At 33.5% G+C, this 21,452-nt stretch overlaps 1 protein-coding gene and 1 long non-coding RNA gene across 3 annotated transcripts; both read left to right on the forward strand.

Annotated features, from left to right (window-relative positions):
- Window positions 1-10,626: 10,626 nt before the first annotated feature.
- LOC125237089 lies at window positions 10,627-13,820 on the forward strand. The gene is made up of 2 exons (XR_007178285.1): window positions 10,627-13,463; window positions 13,743-13,820. It is a non-coding gene; the product is annotated as an uncharacterized LOC125237089 (long non-coding RNA).
- Window positions 13,821-13,880: 60 nt separating this feature from the next.
- LOC125237090 lies at window positions 13,881-19,612 on the forward strand. Of its 2 annotated transcripts, none has more exons than XR_007178286.1 (2): window positions 13,881-14,132; window positions 19,148-19,612. XR_007178286.1 is itself a non-coding variant. In XM_048144044.1 (2 exons), the coding sequence occupies exon 1, from the start codon at window positions 16,633-16,635 to the stop codon at window positions 18,427-18,429; it is 1,797 nt and encodes a 598-aa protein (XP_048000001.1). In that variant the 5' UTR covers window positions 15,691-16,632; the 3' UTR covers window positions 18,430-18,961; window positions 19,148-19,612. The 2 variants fall into 2 exon arrangements, 1 of the variants encoding a protein (XP_048000001.1); XM_048144044.1 differs by lacking the exon at window positions 13,881-14,132 and adding an exon at window positions 15,691-18,961.
- The last annotated feature ends 1,840 nt before the right edge of the window (window positions 19,613-21,452 follow it).

Raw genomic sequence — 21,452 nt, forward strand, 5'->3', positions numbered from 1 at the left:
GCAGGAAAAACCACCATATTTACACTGAGAGAAATTTGCATTGTGAATTTAACAAGTTCGACTTGTTGCGGTTTATCCGTTTGAATCAGCCAAACGTATGTTTAAAACAATATGTGTCAGGTTGTTTTTATAAAATCGACTTGTTGATTCAAATATATTGCCGATTCAAATGACAAGTAGCTTGTTGTTTGAACCAAAGAGCACGTAGGCGCTATTTTAACCAAAAAACTTGTTGAACGAACATGAAAACTGGTTGTATTTTCTCTCAGTGTACATTTCACTGAAAATTGAATTGTATGGAGAAGGTGAACAGCGCCCCCAAAAGATAAAAAAATACGTACATTTCCCTTTACGTTTACGTCGAGTAACGTAGGTATTCTATAACGCCATTGATTTTCGAATGAAACCAGAATCTCTATAATTCCAATTAACGTTTTAACTGATGAAAATCAAGTGTAAGCAAAATCAGGAAATCTGCTATCGGAGTGCAGTCAATTTAAATTCAAATGGACTATAATTTACTCTACATTCGAGCAAATATTGTCAGTCAATTCATTAAATTCCCAATCATAAATCTTTGAGTTAATATAGTACACTGAGAGAAAAATCAAACAGTTTTCATGTTCGTTCAACAAGTTTTTTGGTTAAAATAGCGCCTACGTGCTCTTTGGTTCAAACAACAAGCTACTTGTCATTTGAATCGGCAATATATTTGAATCAACAAGTCGATTTTATAAAAACAACCTGACACATATTGTTTTAAACATACGTTTGGCTGATTCAAACGGATAAACCGCAACAAGTCGAACTTGTTAAATTCACAATGCAAATTTCTCTCAGTGTACGCAAATTGTAGCAAAGGTATTAAAACATCTTTAAGAAATGCTGAACTATGAATAGTGCTCTTGAGCGAAACTTGTTATCATTTATGTTCGATAGAGCAGAAATAGATTAGCCATAGTAGCTCTTTGTCACACTTTCTTATCTAAATATATAAAAGAAGAAGCTGACTGACTGACTGACTGACTGACTGACTGACTGACTGACTGACTGACTGACTGACATATCAACGCACAGCCGAAACCGCTGGTCCTAGAGATTTCAAATTTGGCACGTAGGTTCCTTATGTAGTGTAGAGGAGCACTAAGAAAGGATTTTCCAAAATTCACATCCTAAGGGGGTCAAATGGGGGTTCAAAGTTTGTATGGGGAAACAAGATTAGTTTGACTATTTTATTCGAAACTTCACAGGAAGATTCCTTAAGACATATGACTGAATACGTGTTTCAGGTTTTTTGAAAATTTAACCCCTAAAAGGGTGAAAAGGGGATGATAAAGTAAAAAAATCAATATGGGTATCGTTTTTATGGTTTATCGGGTCGCTGATCACGATAAATACAACGTTTTTAAAATCTAACGAGGCGGAAGTGAAATACCTTCTCCCCTGTTGTGGTGCAATGGGGTTTAAATATCAAAAATATATATAAAAGAAGATATTGACTGACTGACTGACATATCAATGCACAGCCATAATAATAAAATGACGTGACTGTGACGCGGCAGCGATATGGCTACATAATTACATAACATATACATAGCATACATCTAAATATATAAAAGAAGAAGCTGACTGACTGACTGACTGACTGACTGACTGACTGACTGACATATCAACGCATAGCCGAAACCGCTGGTCCTAGAGATGTCAAATTTGGCACGTAGGTTCCTTATATAGTGTAGAGGAGCACTATGAAAGGATTTTTTAAAATTCGCCTCCTAAGGGGCTCAAATGGGGGTTCAAAGTTTGTATGGGGAAACAAGATTAGTTTGACTATTTTATACTAAACTTCACAGGAGGATTCCTAAAGACATATGACTAAATACATGTTTCAGGTTTTTTGAAAATTTGACCCCTAAAGGGGTGCAAAGGGGTAAAGCCAAAAACACAATATGGGTATCGTTTTTATGGTTTATCGGGTCGCTGAGCACGATAAATACAACGATTTTAAAATCTAATGAGGTGGAAAAGAAATTTTACCCCCTGTTGTAGTGCAATAGGGTTAAAATATCCAACATAGCCATAAGAGGAGCACTAAGAAAGGATTTTTCAAAGTTCACCTCCTAGCATGATAATTTGACAGGGACAGGGACAGGGACAGGGACAGGGACAGGGACAGGGACAGGGACAGGGACAGGGACAGGGACAACTTCACAGGAGGATTCCTAAAGACATATGACTAAATACATGTTTCAGGTTTTTTGAAAATTTGACCCCTAAAGGAGGTAAAGTCAAAAACACAATATGGGTATCGTTTTCATGGTTTATCGGGTCGCTGATCACGATAAATACAACGATTTTAAAATCTAATGAGGTGGAAAAGATATTTTCTCCCCTGTTGTTGTGCAATGGGGTTAAAATATCCAAAATAGCCATAAGTGTAGGTTTAGTTTTTATCTATACTTCTGGTTCAAGATTTCAAATTAACACGGAAGTTCCTTATAGGAAGGATTTTTCAAAGTTCACCTCCTAGCATGATAATTTGACAGAGGCAAGGACAGGGACAGGGACAGGGACAGGGACAGGGACGGGGACGGGGACGGGAACGGGAACGGGATAGGGTTAGGGATAGGTATAGGGATAGGGTTAGGGATAGGGATAGGGATAGGGATAGGGATAGGGATAGGGATTCGCTATCTAGGCAGTGTAAAATGCAGGTGGCTCAGCGGGAAGGGATTAGTAAGTAGGCATTGGCGAGTATCCTGCATCCGTGATAACTATTATATTCAATGTGCTGTAAGAAGATCGTTGTTTGCTTGCCTTTTATATGTTTACATTTGCAATAAGTATAAGCAAAATGGAAAAAATTGTAAGCGATAATGCAAGGAAGTACTTTTTACCCTACCGACCATAGCGTCGAGATACTGGCTATGTGGTGAGTTGTATGAAGTTTCCCCAGTATAAATATTTATATAGGTAAAATACATATTCGTACCTACTACCTACGCTGTGGTCGCTGTGTAACAATTCTACAATCATTGCAAGAATTTCTTTTAAAACAATAGTAATATGTGTAAGGTACAGTCAGCCAAAAAGCAGTGTAAGGTTCTTGGCTGACCGTACAGCAAATAGATCAGTTACAATGGCCCCCCAGTCGAGAATTGCCCCGCTTTACCTTAATCGAAATAATCGCGGACAGATGTACCTACAAAGAAACCTACGGATCCAAATGAAAATCTAATTTTTTTGTAAACGTTTCAATAAGAATACTTTTATTACGCGGGCGAAGCCGCGGGTAAAAGCTAGTTTCCTTATAAATGTATGTAGAGATTGTAAAGTATCGTGACGTGTAAGAGCCCTTGTGTGTTACTTGGTAGATAAATGGTAGTTTTATCTATAACTAAAGTTGTTAATGTTATTATTCGTCAGCATTCTACGCAGACATACCCCCTTATTCCTTATTTGACGACCGGTCTAGCTCAGTCGGTAGTGATCCTGCCTGCTAAGCCGCGGTCCTGGGTTCGAATCCCGGTAAGGGCATTTATTTGTGTGATGAACATGACCACACCGTGAAACTAATGTTTGTTCCTGAGTCGTGGATGTTTTCTATGTATATAAGTATGTATTTATCTATTTAAGTATGTATATTGTCGCTTAGCACCCATAGTACAAGCTTTACTTAGTTTGGGGCTAAGTTGATCTGAGTAAGGTGTCCCCAATATTTATTTACTTATTTATCATTTATTATTCATTTAAAATTTAGAAACAAGTACAAATGGTAGGCTTAATGCCTCAAGGCATTCTCTACCAGTCAACCACTTGGTCAAAAAGAAACATTTGAGACGTGCAGGCATCATTCATGACAGAAAACAATCACCAGATATACATAAACACAATAAACATAAACGTTCTATAAAGTTAATACCAAGCCGATAAAGTTAATTTGTCCTTTTCTATCACACCAATACGTCGGAAAGGGACAAACGAACTTTATCGGCTTGATAACTATTGAAAACGTTTATAAATAAGGGGGTTAGACTCCAACCGGTCTGGCCTAGTGGATTAGTGACTCTGCCTGTTAAGTCGTGTTCCTGGGTTCGAATCCCGGTAGTGCCATTTATATACACGTTTTATAAAATATTTCTACTTAATAAAGACGCAAACGAATACGGACTAATCCACTAGGTATATGAAATCAATCTGCCATAAAATGTTAAGCTATGAAACAAAATATTAATAAAAAGATCCCAAAAACGAAGTAATTTTACAATTTCTCACTAAAATAACACTTTTACGTAAATTGTGTCTTAATAAAGTAGCAATTACCATATTCATGTATTATGTAAATCAGCCCTCCGTTGACTGTAAATAGAATGTAGATGTAGATCATTTGCAAGTGCACTGACATAATTCAAAATGTCCATATAAATTAGTAAATATTTATTGTAATTTGTAAATTAATTTTTCAACACACCAACTAATAAAGGTTTACTTTGCTATTCGAAAACAGATAGCAAAATTGCATTTTATCCACAAGAGTGCAAAGTAATTTCATACAAATTTTAACGTGATATCTTAAGCTGGCTGGTAAAAATTACCTGTACATGATGTTTTTGAAGCATAAATATTGAATAAATCGATTGATTTGTTTTAGTTTGATGTTTCATAGTCTATATTTTTCCTGAAAAATTTTGTGTTTCACTCGGCGGCAAAGTTTGTTTAACCTTCGTGCCTTGAAACCCTCGCAACGCTCAAGAGTCCACTTTTAGAACCACTCGCTACGCTCAATATTGGAATCTTTCGCTGGCTTGGGTTTCAATTTTGGCACGTGCGGTTAAACAACAACTTTGCCCCCTTGTAAAACAATATAATACGCTTATGCGTCTTTGCACTGAGAGAAATTTGCATTGTGAATTTAAGAGCGTTATAACACCCACCCACGTGTAATAGGCCCGACTTTCTACGAGCACCTACCAACTGAAATAAAAAACGAGATGTGCGATGTGACATTCAGACGCAAACTAAGAACCTTTTTAGTAAATAAATCTCTTTACTCAGTACAGGAATATCTCTCAATGTGAACTGAGGATGACCAAGATAATACATTGTATTAGCATTTAATTTATTTTATTATGTAGTAACTAATTCATTTGACATATTTTTATTAGACACTTTCTGTCTTTATTTATTTAATTTGACATTATTTAATAGTACAATTATTTTTTATTCATTGTGAAACCATTTTATTTAAATAATTAATGATAAAACTGATTTATAACGTAACAAATGGTTCTTAAAATGTTTTATGAATTGAATTGTTTACATTATGTACATTACGACGATCGCTATACAATAAGTAATTGCTATTGTACTCTTTTACTTTAAATATGAAAATTGTATTGAGAGATCAATAAACTAAACTAAACTAAACTAACATTTCGGCGTCGGGCGAAATTAGGTATTTTACCCGCCGCGCGAGCCCAATATGCCGACCCTTTCTAGCACGTCTTATCACTCGCTCGCACTACAATAATGGACAAAACAATCTTGATCCTTTCTATGGAATTTTGATAACAACCACAATCTACTATCTCGATATAAACTTTTGGTTTCTAATAAACATTATTTTGTACGAAAATACGAGAATATAGCGCGAAATAATATCAATTATGTTAAAATTTATTTAAAAAATTAAAGTAATAATTATAAAAGTAGATCCCATCCCAAATATTTGCTTTTGTTATATGATAAGTATTAGAGTAAAGTATAATTATATTAATATGATGATAAAATAAGACAAATACAATTCTAATTACTTCAAGGTGGTGCTCAGGGTCTGATGATGGAGCCAGATGGTGGTCACCAATACCAATGAACAATATGACTATACAACTTCGTGGTTTACATGTCATTCTAGCATTTTCACTTTCACATTTCAAGTGCATATACCACGAGTATAGGTTTTCGGGTGTGCTGATTTAAAAATTAATGACCGATTTGGAATCTGACATTGCTGACTGTCACTTTGACACAAAAGTCGTCATGGGTGTCGTAAAATAGGTTCTAGGGGGTGCTGATTCCAAAATTAATGGCCAATGTGGAATCTGACATTGCTGACTGTCACTTTGACACAAAAGTCGTCATGGGTGTCGTCAAATAGGTTTGCGGGGGTGCTGATTCCAAAATTAATGAACAATGAGGAATCTGACATTGCTGACTGTCACTTTGACACAAAAGTCGTCATGGGTGTCGTAAAATAGGTTTTAGGGGGTGCTGATTCCAAAATTAATGACCAATGTGGAATCTGACATTGCTGACTGTCACTTTGACACAAAAGTCGTCATGGGTGTCGTCAAATAGGTTTGCGGGGGTGCTGATTCCAAAATTAATGAACAATGTGGAATCTGACATTGCTGACTGTCACTTTGACACAAAAGTCGTCATGGGTGTCGTAAAATTGGTTTTAGGGGGTGCTGATTCCAAAATTAATGACCAATGTGGAATCTAACATTGCTGACTGCCACTTTGACACAAAAGTCATCATGGGTGTCGTAAAATAGGTTTTAGGGGTGCTGATTCCAAAAATAATGACTAATGTGGAATCTAACATTGCTGACTGTCACTTTGACACAAAAGTCGTCATGGGTGTCGTCAAATAGGTTTCCGGAGGTGCTGATTTGAAAATTAATGACCGATTTGGAATCTTGACATTGCTGACTGTCACTTTGACACAAAAGTCGTCATGGGTGTCTTCAAAAAGGTTTCCGGGGGTGCTGATTCCAAAATTAACGACTATTTTGGAATCTCACAGTGCTAATTGTAATTTTGACACAAAAGGAATCATGGGTGTAGTCAAATAGTTTTTAGGGGGCACTGATTCCAAAATTAATGAAATGATTTAAAAAGTAATGACCGATTTGGAACCTGACATTGCACAGTACCCCTGGAAAGGAAACCTATTTGACGACACCCATAACGACTTTTATGTCAAAGTGACAGTCAGCAATGTCAGATTCCAAATTGATCATTAATATTGAGATCAGTACCCATGAAAACCTATTTGAAGACACCCATGATCACTTTTGTGTCAAAGTGACAGTCAACAGTGTCAGATTCCAAATTGGTCATTAGTTTTCAAACACCTCCGGATACCTATTTGACGACACCCATGACGACTTTTGTGTCAAAGTGACAGTCAGCAATGTCAGATTCCAAATTGGTCACTAATTTTGGAATCAGCACCCCCTAAAACCTATTTTACGACACCCATGACGACTTTTGTGTCAAAGTGACAGTCAGCAATGTCAGATTGAACATTGGTCATTAATTTTGGAATCAGCACCCCCTAAAACCTATTTTACGACACCCATGACGACTTTTGTGTCAGAGTGACAGTCAGCAATGTCAGATTGAACATTGGTCATTAATTTTGGAATCAGCACCCCCTAAAACCTATTTTACGACACCCATGACGACTTTTGTGTCAAAGTGACAGTCAGCAATGTCAGATTCCACATTGGTCATTAATTTTGGAATCAGCACCCCCTAAAACCTATTTTACGACACCCATGACGACTTTTGTGTCAAAGTGACAGTCAGCAATGTCAGATTCCAAATTGGTCATTAATTTTGGAATCAGCACCCCCTAAAACCTATTTTACGACACCCATGACGACTTTTGTGTCAGAGTGACAGTCAGCAATGTCAGATTGAACATTAGTCATTAATTTTGGAATCAGCACCCCCGCAAACCTATTTGACGACACCCATGACGAATTTTGTGTCAAAGTGACAGTCAGCAATGTCAGATTCCACATTGGTCATTAATTTTGGAATCAGCACCCCCTAAAACCTATTTTACGACACCCATGACGACTTTTGTGTCAAAGTGACAGTCAGCAATGTCAGATTCCAAATTGGTCATTCATTTTGGAATCAGCACCCCTAAAACCTATTTTACGACACCCATGACGACTTTTGTGTCAGAGTGACAGTCAGCAATGTCAGATTGAACATTAGTCATTAATTTTGGAATCAGCACCTCCTAAAACCAATTTTACGACACCCATGACGACTTTTGTGTCAAAGTGACAGTCAGCAATCTGAGGTACTACATATTCGTAATCTGAAAGTAATCAAGTCAATAATTTCAGTTATTTTGAATAGACTATGATTCCGAATTATTGGTAATAGTAATGATTGTATAGATGATTAGTGATTCCTTTACATGTAATGGTAATTTACCGTTTCACTTGATTACATTACAAGTAATCTGACACCCAGTAGTGTCAGATTACAAAGTAAAATCAAGTAATCGTGTAATCCGGAATCGATTACGATTTCCCCATCTCTGGGTTTAGTTATATGGTTCATTGGTACTAGTGACCACCATCTGGCTCCATCATCAGACCCTGAGTACCACCTCTTGTCAAAGGTCTTGTTGAGACGAACCCAACGAGCCTAAACACGAAGTCGTTTACTTACATGGTTCACTGGTACTGGTGACCACCTTCTGGCTCCATCATCAGATCCCGAGTACCATCTTGATGTATCTTATCATCTTGACCGTATTGTAATTTTCACATTTTTATCATCACAACGTTGTAATACTTTAACATTTAAACATAACAAAGTATTACAAAAGCAAATATTTACGGATCTAGGATCAAATTCGTTGGTCGCTGTTTACACACACACAATGCGAGGATAGCCCGTGTAGAAACAAGGCGTCCGACCCACACAACAATAAATATTCTCGACGTTTGCGATGAAAACTCGGAGACCAAAGCGACATACGTCTTACCTCCTCGAGCTCCGGCGCGGCACTGAAATCGCAGGCGTCCGTCGCCGGTAAAATAGCGACAGGAAGGCTAGTTTTCAAAAAATTGGCAAAAAATCATGATAAAATATTATAACGACAAATGGATAACAGCAGTTTAAGCACATTGTGCAGATTATTTATATACTAAAATAACTTCGATAACATGTAGATTTTCGGAGAAATGATCACTTGTTTCGATGTATTTTCAAGACAAAATTGAGTTCGTTTTACTTTCAATTTCTCAATTTCAAAGGATTAAATGATAAATATTGTTTAATGGGCCTTAAGTACAAGATATTTGGAACTTAAATTTACCTCATTTATGAGAGTGATCTTATCAAATTGTACATAATAAGAGCTCCGAATTCTGTGCTTCACGCGGTTTTTCCTAAACGAGCATCAGAAAAACAATCATTACTAATTGAAAAAAGCTTTTTTTTTCATATGTTTTTTATTTAACCGACAGTTAATAAGATGTTCTAACTGAAACAAGTACTTTCACTGTCTTTTAGTATGAGTAAAGTGTACAATTTTGTCGATAAATATTGTGCATTTTACAATATATCGCCTTTTTTGTCATAGCGCTCTTAACAAGTTCGACTTGTTGCGGTTCAGTTTGGAGTCAAGGTCTGGACTAGGGTTGCAAAAAAAACGGTTTTTTTCTGGCTTGAAAAAAAAAACATGAAAAAAAACCGTGAATAAAAAGTTTTTTTTCTGGAGTATGTTTTTTTCTAAAGGACGAACTCTCAAAATTTGCAAAACAGTTAATACTTTTATACGGTTTTTTAGACTTTATGTTAACTATTAAATGAATTTACATTTAATAAATTTAATTTCTGGTTTTATAAAACTAAAACATTTACGCAATCTGTAGTTAGCAGTTGTCGCTATTTACTGTTGGCAACACCACCGCCTCTCCTCGCGCCGCGCCGCGTCGGGGATGCCCCAATAAACGCTTGCATACTGAATGTTTATCGAATTAAAATGTACGTTATTGTTATTGAAACGTTACAAATCACGAAAAACCGTTATAGTCGTATTATTTGTTCATCTGAAAAAAAAAACATATATAGAGAAAAAAACATGGTGCTTATTTTTTTTTCATGTTTTTGTCATAGCTTTGGGAAAAAAATGTTTTTTTTTTTCTATTTGCAACCCTAGTTTCTACCTCAGAACATATAACACCAAAGAGCGGACACGGCAGTTACAGCTATTCTAGCGGATGGTCAAAAAGAATTTGATGCAAAAATAATTACTGAAAAATTTAACGATTTTTTTGTAAATCAAGTTAAAGATAACCCTAATATATCCGCAAAAACAACTTTATCGCGAGCATATAGCAAACACAATTCCATGTTCATGCAACCAACGGATGCAAATGAAATTTTTAAAACAATTATTAGTCTTAAAAATACACCTAGTACAGGCTATGATGATATCACAACCAGCATAGTAAAGTTAACAGCTCAAATTATTTCGCCATTATTAAGTTCTATTTTTAATAAATGTATAGAAGAAGGATCTTTTCCAGACAAGTTAAAAGTAAGTATCATTAAACCACTCTTCAAAAAAGGTGACCAATTAGACATGAATTCCTATAGACCAATAGCTTTGTTAACAATATTCTCAAAAATTTTCGAAAAGGTAATCCATGACCGACTATACAAATACTTTGAAGTCAATTCTATCTTATGTGATGAACAGAAAGGCTTTAGAAAAAAATTATCAATAAACATGGCTATATATGACTTTCTACAAAAAATATACACTAGAATGGATGATAGTGTCAGTAGCTATATATTGGGAGTTCTGCCCCACTCCTAATGCTCCAGCTTCGCTTCGCTCGCTGTCGCAGTCGTGGTCCAGAAACCCCCAATATATAGCTCGTATCAGTGGGGTAGAACCCGTTTCCCTATACGTAGTCGTATCATTGGGGTAGAACACCGAGATGCATTTGGATTTTCTCGATACGTAGCCGTTAACGTTGTATTCAGCTAAATCCAAAATATTATGTTAAGTGAGGGTTGATTTTATGTTACGATAAAAAAATGCAAAAGGCTTAACACAACGGGTACTGCTAGCATTGCACCCACCAGATCTTGTTCTATTTGAGAACCAGATCTCGTAACGCACCATCATAGCCCAGATTTGCATCGGGTAGAGGTTTGCCGGGCTAGGTTTATTACGGTGTTTTTCACACTCTCACAACACAGACTTGGCCAGAGACTGTAATGTTAGAGTATGGATGGGATCTCCAACGTTACTACGACCGTCTAGCAACATGGATCACCCGTGTAATACAGCACCTACCATGAGACAGGAATTTATCGCTGTATACGTCATCACGTATGTGTTTAACCGTCATCACGTTGTAGTGTGTCATGCATACATACCCTGCCCAAGGTAGGGTTATTAGAACCAAGTATGTTGCACACGCCACCGCGTTACCAAGTCAATGTCACAAGGTTGGCCATGCCTCGCAACATCGAAGAGGTAAGAGTACCTGAGACTATCGGTCGGTATAGCCACAGTCACTCCGACATGCCTTTCATTGTAAATTGTATATATACAAACGAATACAAAAAACTTCAATAGCGCGATGTAGACCTGACAATGTGATTGGTTGTTAAATGTGACGTTGGTGTTACGAGATTTAACGTAATTTGCCTTTACTAGTACCGATTTCAACCATAGTCCGATCGTATTCAAGTTCAAAATACATTTATGTAATTTTATCTTCATGTAAACTTAGTTCATAATGTAAAACCAACAAAACTTAAAGTAAGGTTAAATCAAAAAACAATGTTATCCACTGAAAATAAAGCATAATTTTTATTTAAGTCTATAGTTACATACATACATATGATCGTAAGACTAACAAAGTACGTATGTATTAATACTCTAAATTGTTTATGAAACGTAAATAGTCGAACCTGCTATGCTTTGTCTTTGTCATACTTTGGATATAATATATAAATAAACAAGTGACGGAACATGCGATAACAGGTAGTCGAGTCCGATATGTTGATATGTAATAATCCGATTAAAGAATAAAATAAGAGATTGGTTACTGTTTCTACCTAAGTCATATACGCATCTAAGTTTATGAACATAATACTGATAAGCTTAATGAATGAAAAGTAATGGTAATACAGACTGATTAAATAAAAGATAGGATTTAAACCCTTATTTTTGAAATGATCTACAGGAAAGACGCGAACCTTTTTGCTTTTCACTATCGCAAATTCAAATTATTTTGACAAATAAGTCTATTGAAAAGAATAGTGTATTGAATTTAAGTTAATTACATTTATATATATATATAATAGTAATAATTTTTTTCTGCATATCAACAACTATTATTCGAAATGACGCTTCTGTTGTGTTAATCACAATGTGTCGAGGTATTTTATTTCAATCAACAATGTCGCTGATATGAGAATTGCATGTTACTTACTGAAAATGATGACGCTGTGTTTATTGTCCTATACCATGATATTATTTAACCAACATTCTATAAAGGTGAGTTGTGTTTTATTGTATGAAACATTGTTGTTCTTTAATGATTTTATAATAATTTAGTGTAAATAATTAATGCATATAATATGTTAATACATATTATATGCATTGAAGAAGGTTTGTTTTTAAGTTGTTTTCCATAAATGTTCAAAAATATTATAAGTAGTCTTGTCCTTGTATAGTGTGTCACTGACTTTCTTAATTACTCTGTGCCTTTAATTGTATAATAATTATTGTATTGCACTATCGCCCGACCCAAGGCTCCACGGAAGACCAGCGCTGTGCCACCATCAGTGTCAGAGCATATGTCGAGTGGTGTCCTTTTGCAACCACAAACCAAACCCAATGTAACTGATTTTGTACTGTTTAGTATGTAAGCCTCATATTGTATATTTTATTTGGCTGCAATTAATGTCTTTATTTTCTTACTTTCTTTCTTCTTTCAAAAATGTTTAATACTTACGTAGGTAGCACCCGAACTAACGAAAAACGATAGTGTTGATGGTATTTGTCATATATATATATATATACTGAAATAAAAAATAAAAAACATTTTGAACTTAATCGGTAAGTACTCGTGGTAGCGGTCATATTTACACGTGTTGCAAGACTTGCGGTATTATTTGTTAATTCGATACTTTGTCGGCGCTTTGTGAAATACAAGTGGTAATATACTTTGAATATAAATTATGTGCTTCAATTTATAAAAACGATAATATTTATTTAAATTTATAATATTTAGATCTAAAGTTGAATGTCAGAACTTGGTTCTTTAGTCATATATTTATGTTTCGATTTAATATCAACTCATCAAATATTTCACTATAAAATAATGCGTTTTTATGCAACAATTTCTTTACTATTCTGTATTGCGACGTGAAGCTGCTCGTTATTTTTGTTAAGTGAGGAATCTGCAACTTTCAACTTCATTTAAAATGTTAGTAAGTATTTATAACCCTATATATCGAATCTCTTTAAAACTTTGATTTAAGTATTGTTGGTATATTTTTATTCTTTTTTGAAGGTCTGACTCCGAATGTTCAGTATACACGCGCACGCCCTCACCTGAACCGAAGAAGATTGCTACAAAGAATATCAAGAAAAGGAAATCATCCTCAGCCGCAAGGTAATTCATTTATTTTATATTAATTAAAATAATCCTTAGAGTTATATTTAACAGTTCCTGCTAGTCTAGTCGTTAGTGACTCTGTTTTCTAAGCTTGAGGTTACAGGATTTAATCCTGGTAAGGCATATCTGTGTGTTTATCACGTTAATTTATTTCTCAGTTATCTTATTCTCATCTATTTATAACGTTGTCAGTCATAACTATGAACTTGGTTTAGTTTTGTGTCAACATAATTATTATTAATTGACATATATTTAATATTGTTTTTCTTATTTAAGGTCCGAAGTTGAAACAGAAAATCGACGGGTACTACATTCATCCTCACCAACACCTTGCGCGCAAAAGAAAAAAACAACCAAAAAAGCACGAACGTCAACCAGTGAAAATAAGAATGTTAGCTCTAGGTACTACTTATTTTTAGTTGTTTTTAAAATTAAATTACTTTATTGTGATTGTGCAACTATAACATAATGTATTTGCTTGAAATATTGTAATTCTGTTTTATTTTTTCAGTTCTTCCAAAAAATCGCCTGAAACCGATATCTTCAAAATCATAAGAGAAGAAGAGAAGATCACCAGCGAGGGCAGTTCGAAAACCGTCAAGACAACATCATCGTTTACCAGCCGCGTATCGACAGGTTCTAGTCGACGCACTACGATAACAGACGGTAATTTTTTCATTGATTTAAAAGTGTATAACATTAATGATTACCAAAAATCTGAGCCTGAAGAACGTTATAAAAAAGCATTAGCGTCGGTTAAATTGCAATGTCAAGAGAATTCCTCCGAGTGGAATCAAATACAAACGTTCTTAGGTCAAGCCTTTAATATTTTTGGAGAATGTGAACCTGTTTATTATAATAATTATAAAAAAAATTAGTTGAATATTTTCAAATCTCCCACAGTAAGAGAATTCTATTTAAACAAAATTTTGTTATTTTTTATTCAAAGTTGTTGACAAAATCAAGTTATAGTTAACAGCAAAGGTAGATACCTACGTCTATAACTAAATCTCGAATATGGTTTTTGCATTAAGAATATATCGTACGCTTATATAAATAGTTTGTGTACAAAAATAGATACTTTCAATATTTTATGTGCGAAAAAGTTTTAATGAATAAATACAGAAATTAATTTTTGTAAGATAAAAGGTTACTTTCTGTTAAATTTAAAGAATATTTTCGAATGCGATAATTTAATACTGCGACTTTATTTGATTTATATTTATAGACTTATACTACCATACTTTGCATAGTGTTAACAATTCATTGCATTCTTAATGAGAAGTCAGTCGAGTCAACTGTTTTGATTAATACAACGTATGCTAATAGTAAATAGATGTATTAAATTAGTGTTTGACAAATTACGGTTTCAAAATAGCCTAGTGAGTTTAGCTACATCTTTTGCATTAACATAATTCATTATGCCTTTCTGTGTACCGTGTAGTTCATCTGTAGACAAAAATAAATGGACAGGTCATCTTCGAAGCACTGCACATAAAACAACTGTATGTTCTAACAAATTACTTAATGATGGTGTTGAAGTAGTAGAGTCTGCATTTCGGATGCGCATTGCCACTTATCGTATATCAGCAACCAACGACCAAAGTCTGGCGTCTGTCGATGCGTTTATGAACTCTATTCGAAACAAAATAAAACGGCTTTTAGATAATTCACTTACGAAACATACGTGCGTAAAAGTAAATTTCGAGCTCTTTGGATTGTTTTTAATGTTCAAAGATAATAGTCAATCAATAAAATCATTTGGAACTAAAAATAAAATTTTATACTTAAGTTATGATTTTGAGTCACTGTTTTGCGAAGTTGTTAACTGTCTAAAGAAAAAATTTGAGGAATTTCAAGACCGTGATAGTGGATGGGCTTTTGTTAGTAACTCTCATTTAGAGATCAACATTAACAAGTATCAACCATTACGAGGTTCAAGCTATGTTGACCTGCCAAAGTTCATAAAAAACAAAAAAGCATGTATAAATATACAAAACAACGATCAATGCTGTTTTTTATGGTGTGTAACAGCGGCTTTGCATCCTTCTACAAAACACCCTGAAAGAGTATCATCTTATCCTAATTTTCGAGACGTTTTGAATATTTCTCAAATTTCTTTTCCAGTCACATTTGATGACATAAGAATATTCGAAAAAAATAACCCTATGATTTCATTGACGATTTTTGGTTTGAAAAATAATAAAATTGTTGTGGGCCCCTTTACAAGTCTAAAGTATCTAGTAATCAGAAATGTAGAAAAAATATAAACCTACTTTTAATAGACGATGGTAGTCACCCACCACATTATGTTCTAATTAAAGACTTGAGTCGTCTTGTGCGCAGACAAGTAACAAAGCATAATAGTAAGATATACTTTTGCGAAACCTGTCTGTTATTTTTTCTCACGCAGGAAGAACTCGCAAATCACTTGTGTACTGGAATAGTTACCGTTTTACCAGAAAAGGGGACAGTAATTAAATTTAAACATTTCGATCGTAAACAGAATGTTCCATTCGTTATATATGCAGATTTTGAATCGTTACTACAACCAACTGAAACTAGTGACTCTGATACTGATACTAGTGATAGTCTTACCCCTAACACTACAACTTTGCATCATCATATACCAGCTGCCTTTGGGTATCATATTGTTTGTAACGCAGATCCGAGTCATAATCGTTATTTCTCTTATCGCGGTACTGATTGCGTCGATAAATTTATTGAGGCAATCTACAAAGATGTTGCTAAAATTTATAAAATTGTGAACAAAAATACCCCAATAATATGTAATGAGAATGACGACCAAAACTTTTTGAACGCTAAACGTTGTCATATTTGTAACCATTTTCTATTTTCTGATCGGGTTCGAGATCACTGTCACATTACAGGAAGATATCGGGGAGCGGCACATAATATATGTAACTTACAATATAAACGTCCTTGTTTCGTACCTATTTTTTTTCACAATCTGTCTGGTTATGATTGCCATCTATTTATCAAAAAATTGGGGGAGGCACCTGGAAACGTCAAAGTTATACCTAAAACCAAAGAAAACTATATTTCTTTTACTAAATTTATCCCTATCGAGAATGAGTATTTTCAGCTTCGTTTTGTAGATTCTTTCAAATTTTTAGATACAAGTTTAGAAAAACTAACTACAACTATGCAGAAATCTGACTTTGTTCATTTACATAAATATTTTTGTAATGATGAGGAGTTTGAATTACTTACACGAAAAGGTGTGTTTCCCTATGAGTATATGAATAAATGGCAATGTTTTGAAGAAAAATACCTGCCAAGTATTGACTGTTTTCATAATTCGCTCACTGATGAGAACATTTCTGTAAAAGATTATAATCATGCGCAAAAAGTATGGCAACAGTTTAAAATTCAAAATTTAGGTGAATATACAGACCTATATTTGCAAACGGATGTTCTTCTGCTAACCGATATTTTTGAAAAGTTTCGCGCTACTTGCAAACAACACTATGACTTGGATCCTGCTTTTTATTTAACTACACCTAGCTTATCATTTGATGCCATGCTTCTGAAAACTGGTATTGAATTAGAGCTTATAGATGACTTTAACATGCTTAAGATGATCCAATCTGGAATAAGAGGGGGAGTCTGTATGACCTCTCTACGATATGCAAAGGCTAATAACATATACTTACCTCACTATGACTCATCCCAGATAGACTCATACCTAATTTATATCGACTGTAATAATTTATATGGTTACAGCATGTGTCAGTATATGCCCCTATCAGACTTTAGGTTTCTAGAAACCAATGAAATAAGTGCTTTAAATATCACTCAAATCCCTGATGACTCGGATTATGGTTTCATTCTAGAAGTTGATATTATTTACCCCAATGATTTACATGATAAACATAATGATTTACCATTTTGTCCCGAAAAATGTGTTCCACCAGGTGGGACGCATTATAAACTGGTACCTAATCTATATGACAAATATTTGTATGTGATTCATTATGTACATTTGAAAACGTGTCTTAAACATGGTTTAAAATTAAAAAAAGTACATAGAGTAATTACGTTCAAACAGTCCCCTTACTTAAAACAATATATTGATATGAATACAAGGCTACGTCAAGAGGCAACGTCTGTCTTTGAACAAGATTTTTGTAAATTGATGAATAACAGTATATTTGGTAAAACTTTAGAAAATACTGAGAAAAGGGTTGATGTGCGCTTAGTTAATCAGTGGACAGACAATGATAACACAACAAAAAAGAAAATCACCGCTGACAGATTAATTGCAAGGCCAAATTTTCACAGTGTATCAGTTTTTACTGAAAATTTGGTGGCAGTTCAATTGAAACCAGATCTAATAATTTTAGATAAACCGATCTACATTGGTTTCGCTGTACTAGAGTTATCTAAAAGTCATATGTATGATTTTCATTATTCAGTATTTAAACGTTTTTATGATACTCGTCTACAAATGTGTTACACGGATACAGATAGTTTTGTTTATTATATACAAACAAAAGACTTTTTTAAAGATTTAAGAATGCATTTTTTAACATATTTCGATACTAGTTGTTACGATATTGATAATAAATTTTTATTACCTGTTCAAAATAAAAAAGTGCCAGGACTTTTTAAGGATGAAATGAAAGGAAAAATGATTAAAGAGTATGTTGGACTTCGTTCTAAAGTGTATTCTATCAAAACAGTTGATAAAATTATTAAAAAAGCTAAGGGTGTGAGAGAACCTGTAGTATGCAAATTTGAGTTTTCTCATTACGTGAAATCATTATTTCAAGGAGATGAAATAAAAAGAAGAAACATATTATTTAAGTCGATTAAGCACAATATATTTACCCAAAGTGTAAATAAAGTCGCCCTTTCAGCTAATGATGATAAGCGTATGATATCTGACAACCAAATAGTGACGAAAGCTTGGGGGCATACCTCAATACTTAATGTTTAATTTGTAATCAATTGTCATGTTTTGTATAAAATAAATTGTACTATATGCAGTCAGAGGTCATTAGTAAATTGAATAGCACATATAATTGAAACAACATTTTGATATTAATTTTATAAATCTATTAAAAACTATAAATATAAGTTGAAGATAATAACTAATTCAATTATATGTCCTAAAAATAAATCTTTCTTCTACTTATTATACTTATTGTGTTTTTATTTTAACAATATTATTCAGTGATGTCTTATGATAAATAAATATATTATCTTATTATTTTCTTGTTTTCATTTTAATTTACCTTAAACATTTCTATAGATAGTTTATTCATAAACGTGTTCATAAAACAAGTTGTGACTTGTTTAGGTAAAGACATACACACGTGTAAAGTTAAAGCTATCATATAACAGGATTGCGCATTTATATTTTGCTGAACAAACAATAGCTAACCTTTATAAGCGCAAAGTAATTTTTAATTGGTTACATTCGAATAGCATCAACGCGTCTTTATTATCCACTCGCAGACATAGACCTGGTAAGTTGTTTTTTAACTAACTACTTATTAAAATTATATATATATATATTATATATATATTAAAATTATATATTATATTTTACAAATCAAATAAACATTAAAATTAATTTATTTGTGGTTATATACATTTTTGTTCGTTGTGTAATCTGATTTATCAATATTATATAATTTTTCGTTTTGTCTTAGGTTTTCAAAAAATGGCAGACAGCGAAGACATCCCAATTCCATTTTCGCAATATGCACAAGAGTTTGAGCTACCACAAGAATTTGACGATAGCGACTTATATAAAAAAATTAAAAAGAACATCGAAAACCCTAAAGCCAAGAAACGTAATAAAGTTAACATTCATAATAAAGTAGTGAAAAGGACTCAAGGACACCCACCATCTTTTGTGATAAATAATCATGAGATCAAAGGCAATAAACTGATCAAAATTCAAATAATCAACATAACAGAGGATGTAAGGGATCAAAACGATGAACAGAACGAAAATGTATTACTGAGCGCGCAGTATGTTGCAGGCGATAATTTTGATGAAATTATTGACAGCACAGAGGCTTTAATAAATAAAATTTCAAAAAAAATTTGTGGATACAGTACTAGTTATTAAAGTTGTATTTTAAATATTATATAAGTAATAAATATTATATGAGTAAGTTGTCGTTTTATTTATATCCATACTAACTAATAAGTTTTTCTTATGCAAATTATGTAAAATCTAAGCTAAAAATTAAAAATATAACATTTACTATAAAAAACTTATTAGGTAGTTATCAGTAGTTATATAGAATGGTATAAAAAACTAATATAATTAATAACAAACATTTATTTTAAGAAACACATTTTGAATACAAATTAAAATTAGATTTGTCGATTGTCTAAATACCATTTTTTTATACATAAAACATTTTTTAATGCACAAGATTTTTTATGATACACACAGTTAAAAATACATTCATTAGTACAATATTTTTTATACAGTTCTTTTAAATTAGGCACATCTTTTTCACCCAAATCTAAAATAGTGCATTTTGGATATAAATCTTTAATCCATTGAACTTTTTCCAAACCTTTAACGTAGATTGTCTTATCTTTTATATGGTTATCAATAAGTCTTCTAAATTCTCTATAATCAACATAACCTTCGTGCCATAAAATACCTAAATGTTTTTCAATCCATCTTGTCTGCCTCTTTTCACTTTCCGCCAATTTAGAAAAACGAAAAGGGGGTTTTATTAAGAAAACTTGAGTGTATTCTAGCGTGCTGTATGCAAATTCTTTGACAATAAATTCATTTTCTTTTGTTTTAAATCCTTGAAGGTCTACAAATATATGCTGCATTACGATACTTTTTTCGTAATATTACTTAAGGGCTTATATTCAAATATACTATCATTTAAAATCAGACAGTAAGCTGCAGTGTTCTTTGGTATATCAGATTCACAATCCAATTCAACTCTCACATCTACCGATCCGGTTTTTAAGGTTTCGTTTTGACGAGAACAGTTGATAACAAATAAAGGAGCTATATCTTTAAAGTCTTGAGGACTTAACAACGGCGCTTGTAGACGGTTATAATAAGACTGCTGAAATTTCGCATACTGCTCGTATAATATAGCAAACTTTCCACCCGAAAAACTAACATCAAAACTTTCGTACGGAAAGTAGACTGAATTCAAAAAACTTTAACATCTCTCAAATTACAGTGATCAAAATGTGTTATGTCTTTATTAGCGTCATTTTTTCGTCCCGTTTTCAAACCAATTATAATATAACGCGGCTTTTCAATTTGAGATGAAGTTTTGATAGACCAAGAATGTTTTGACGTCTCAGGCAAGAGCGGATATTCATATAAATCCCAAGTCCTAAATGCTATCTGAATGGCACGATCACTTTCCAAACATTTGAGTAAGTTTAATCTTTCTCGATCAGACACTTTAACATGAGGCATGCGCCATACTATTTTAGATATAGTAATATTGTCTATATATTCATTCGCATTTAGTTTAACGCTATTCAAATTAGTATTGGATCTTAAAATAATGAGTTCATGCTTGCAATTAATTATGATTTTGTTGTAATCCTCAGCAAACCCGAGAATCTTGTTTAAGGGTACAGACACGGAAAATGAACCTTGCGTGTTTTTTATGCCTTTGACATCAAATCCCCATAACTTAGACATAGATGCTTCCAGTTCATTCATAGATACAAGAGATTTCATAGTTGTTGTAACTCCTGCGTTTTTAATTTTGTCAATTTCGATTCCATTTAATTCATATCGAATATCTTGAAATAGATGAAGTATGGGGTTGTTTGTAAAAAGAACACTTTTTACCTCGGCTTTTGTTTCTCTATTGAATGCGGTTATAGTACCTTCTATGTATAAAGAACTTGCTGATGGTAGTACATAAAGATCTTGTTGGTTTATAGGTATACGTATTTCATCGTTGAAATTAAAACTTGTTACGTACGGCTTATATGAATGATATT

This window comes from Leguminivora glycinivorella, chromosome 20 (assembly GCF_023078275.1).
Source record: "Leguminivora glycinivorella isolate SPB_JAAS2020 chromosome 20, LegGlyc_1.1, whole genome shotgun sequence".
NCBI lineage: Eukaryota > Metazoa > Arthropoda > Insecta > Lepidoptera > Tortricidae > Leguminivora > Leguminivora glycinivorella.

What these genes read in the sequence shown, in the direction of transcription:
- LOC125237090 (XM_048144044.1), top strand. Translation starts at nt 16,633, where the DNA reads ATGCAGAAATCTGACTTTGTTCATTTACATAAATATTTTTGTAATGAT.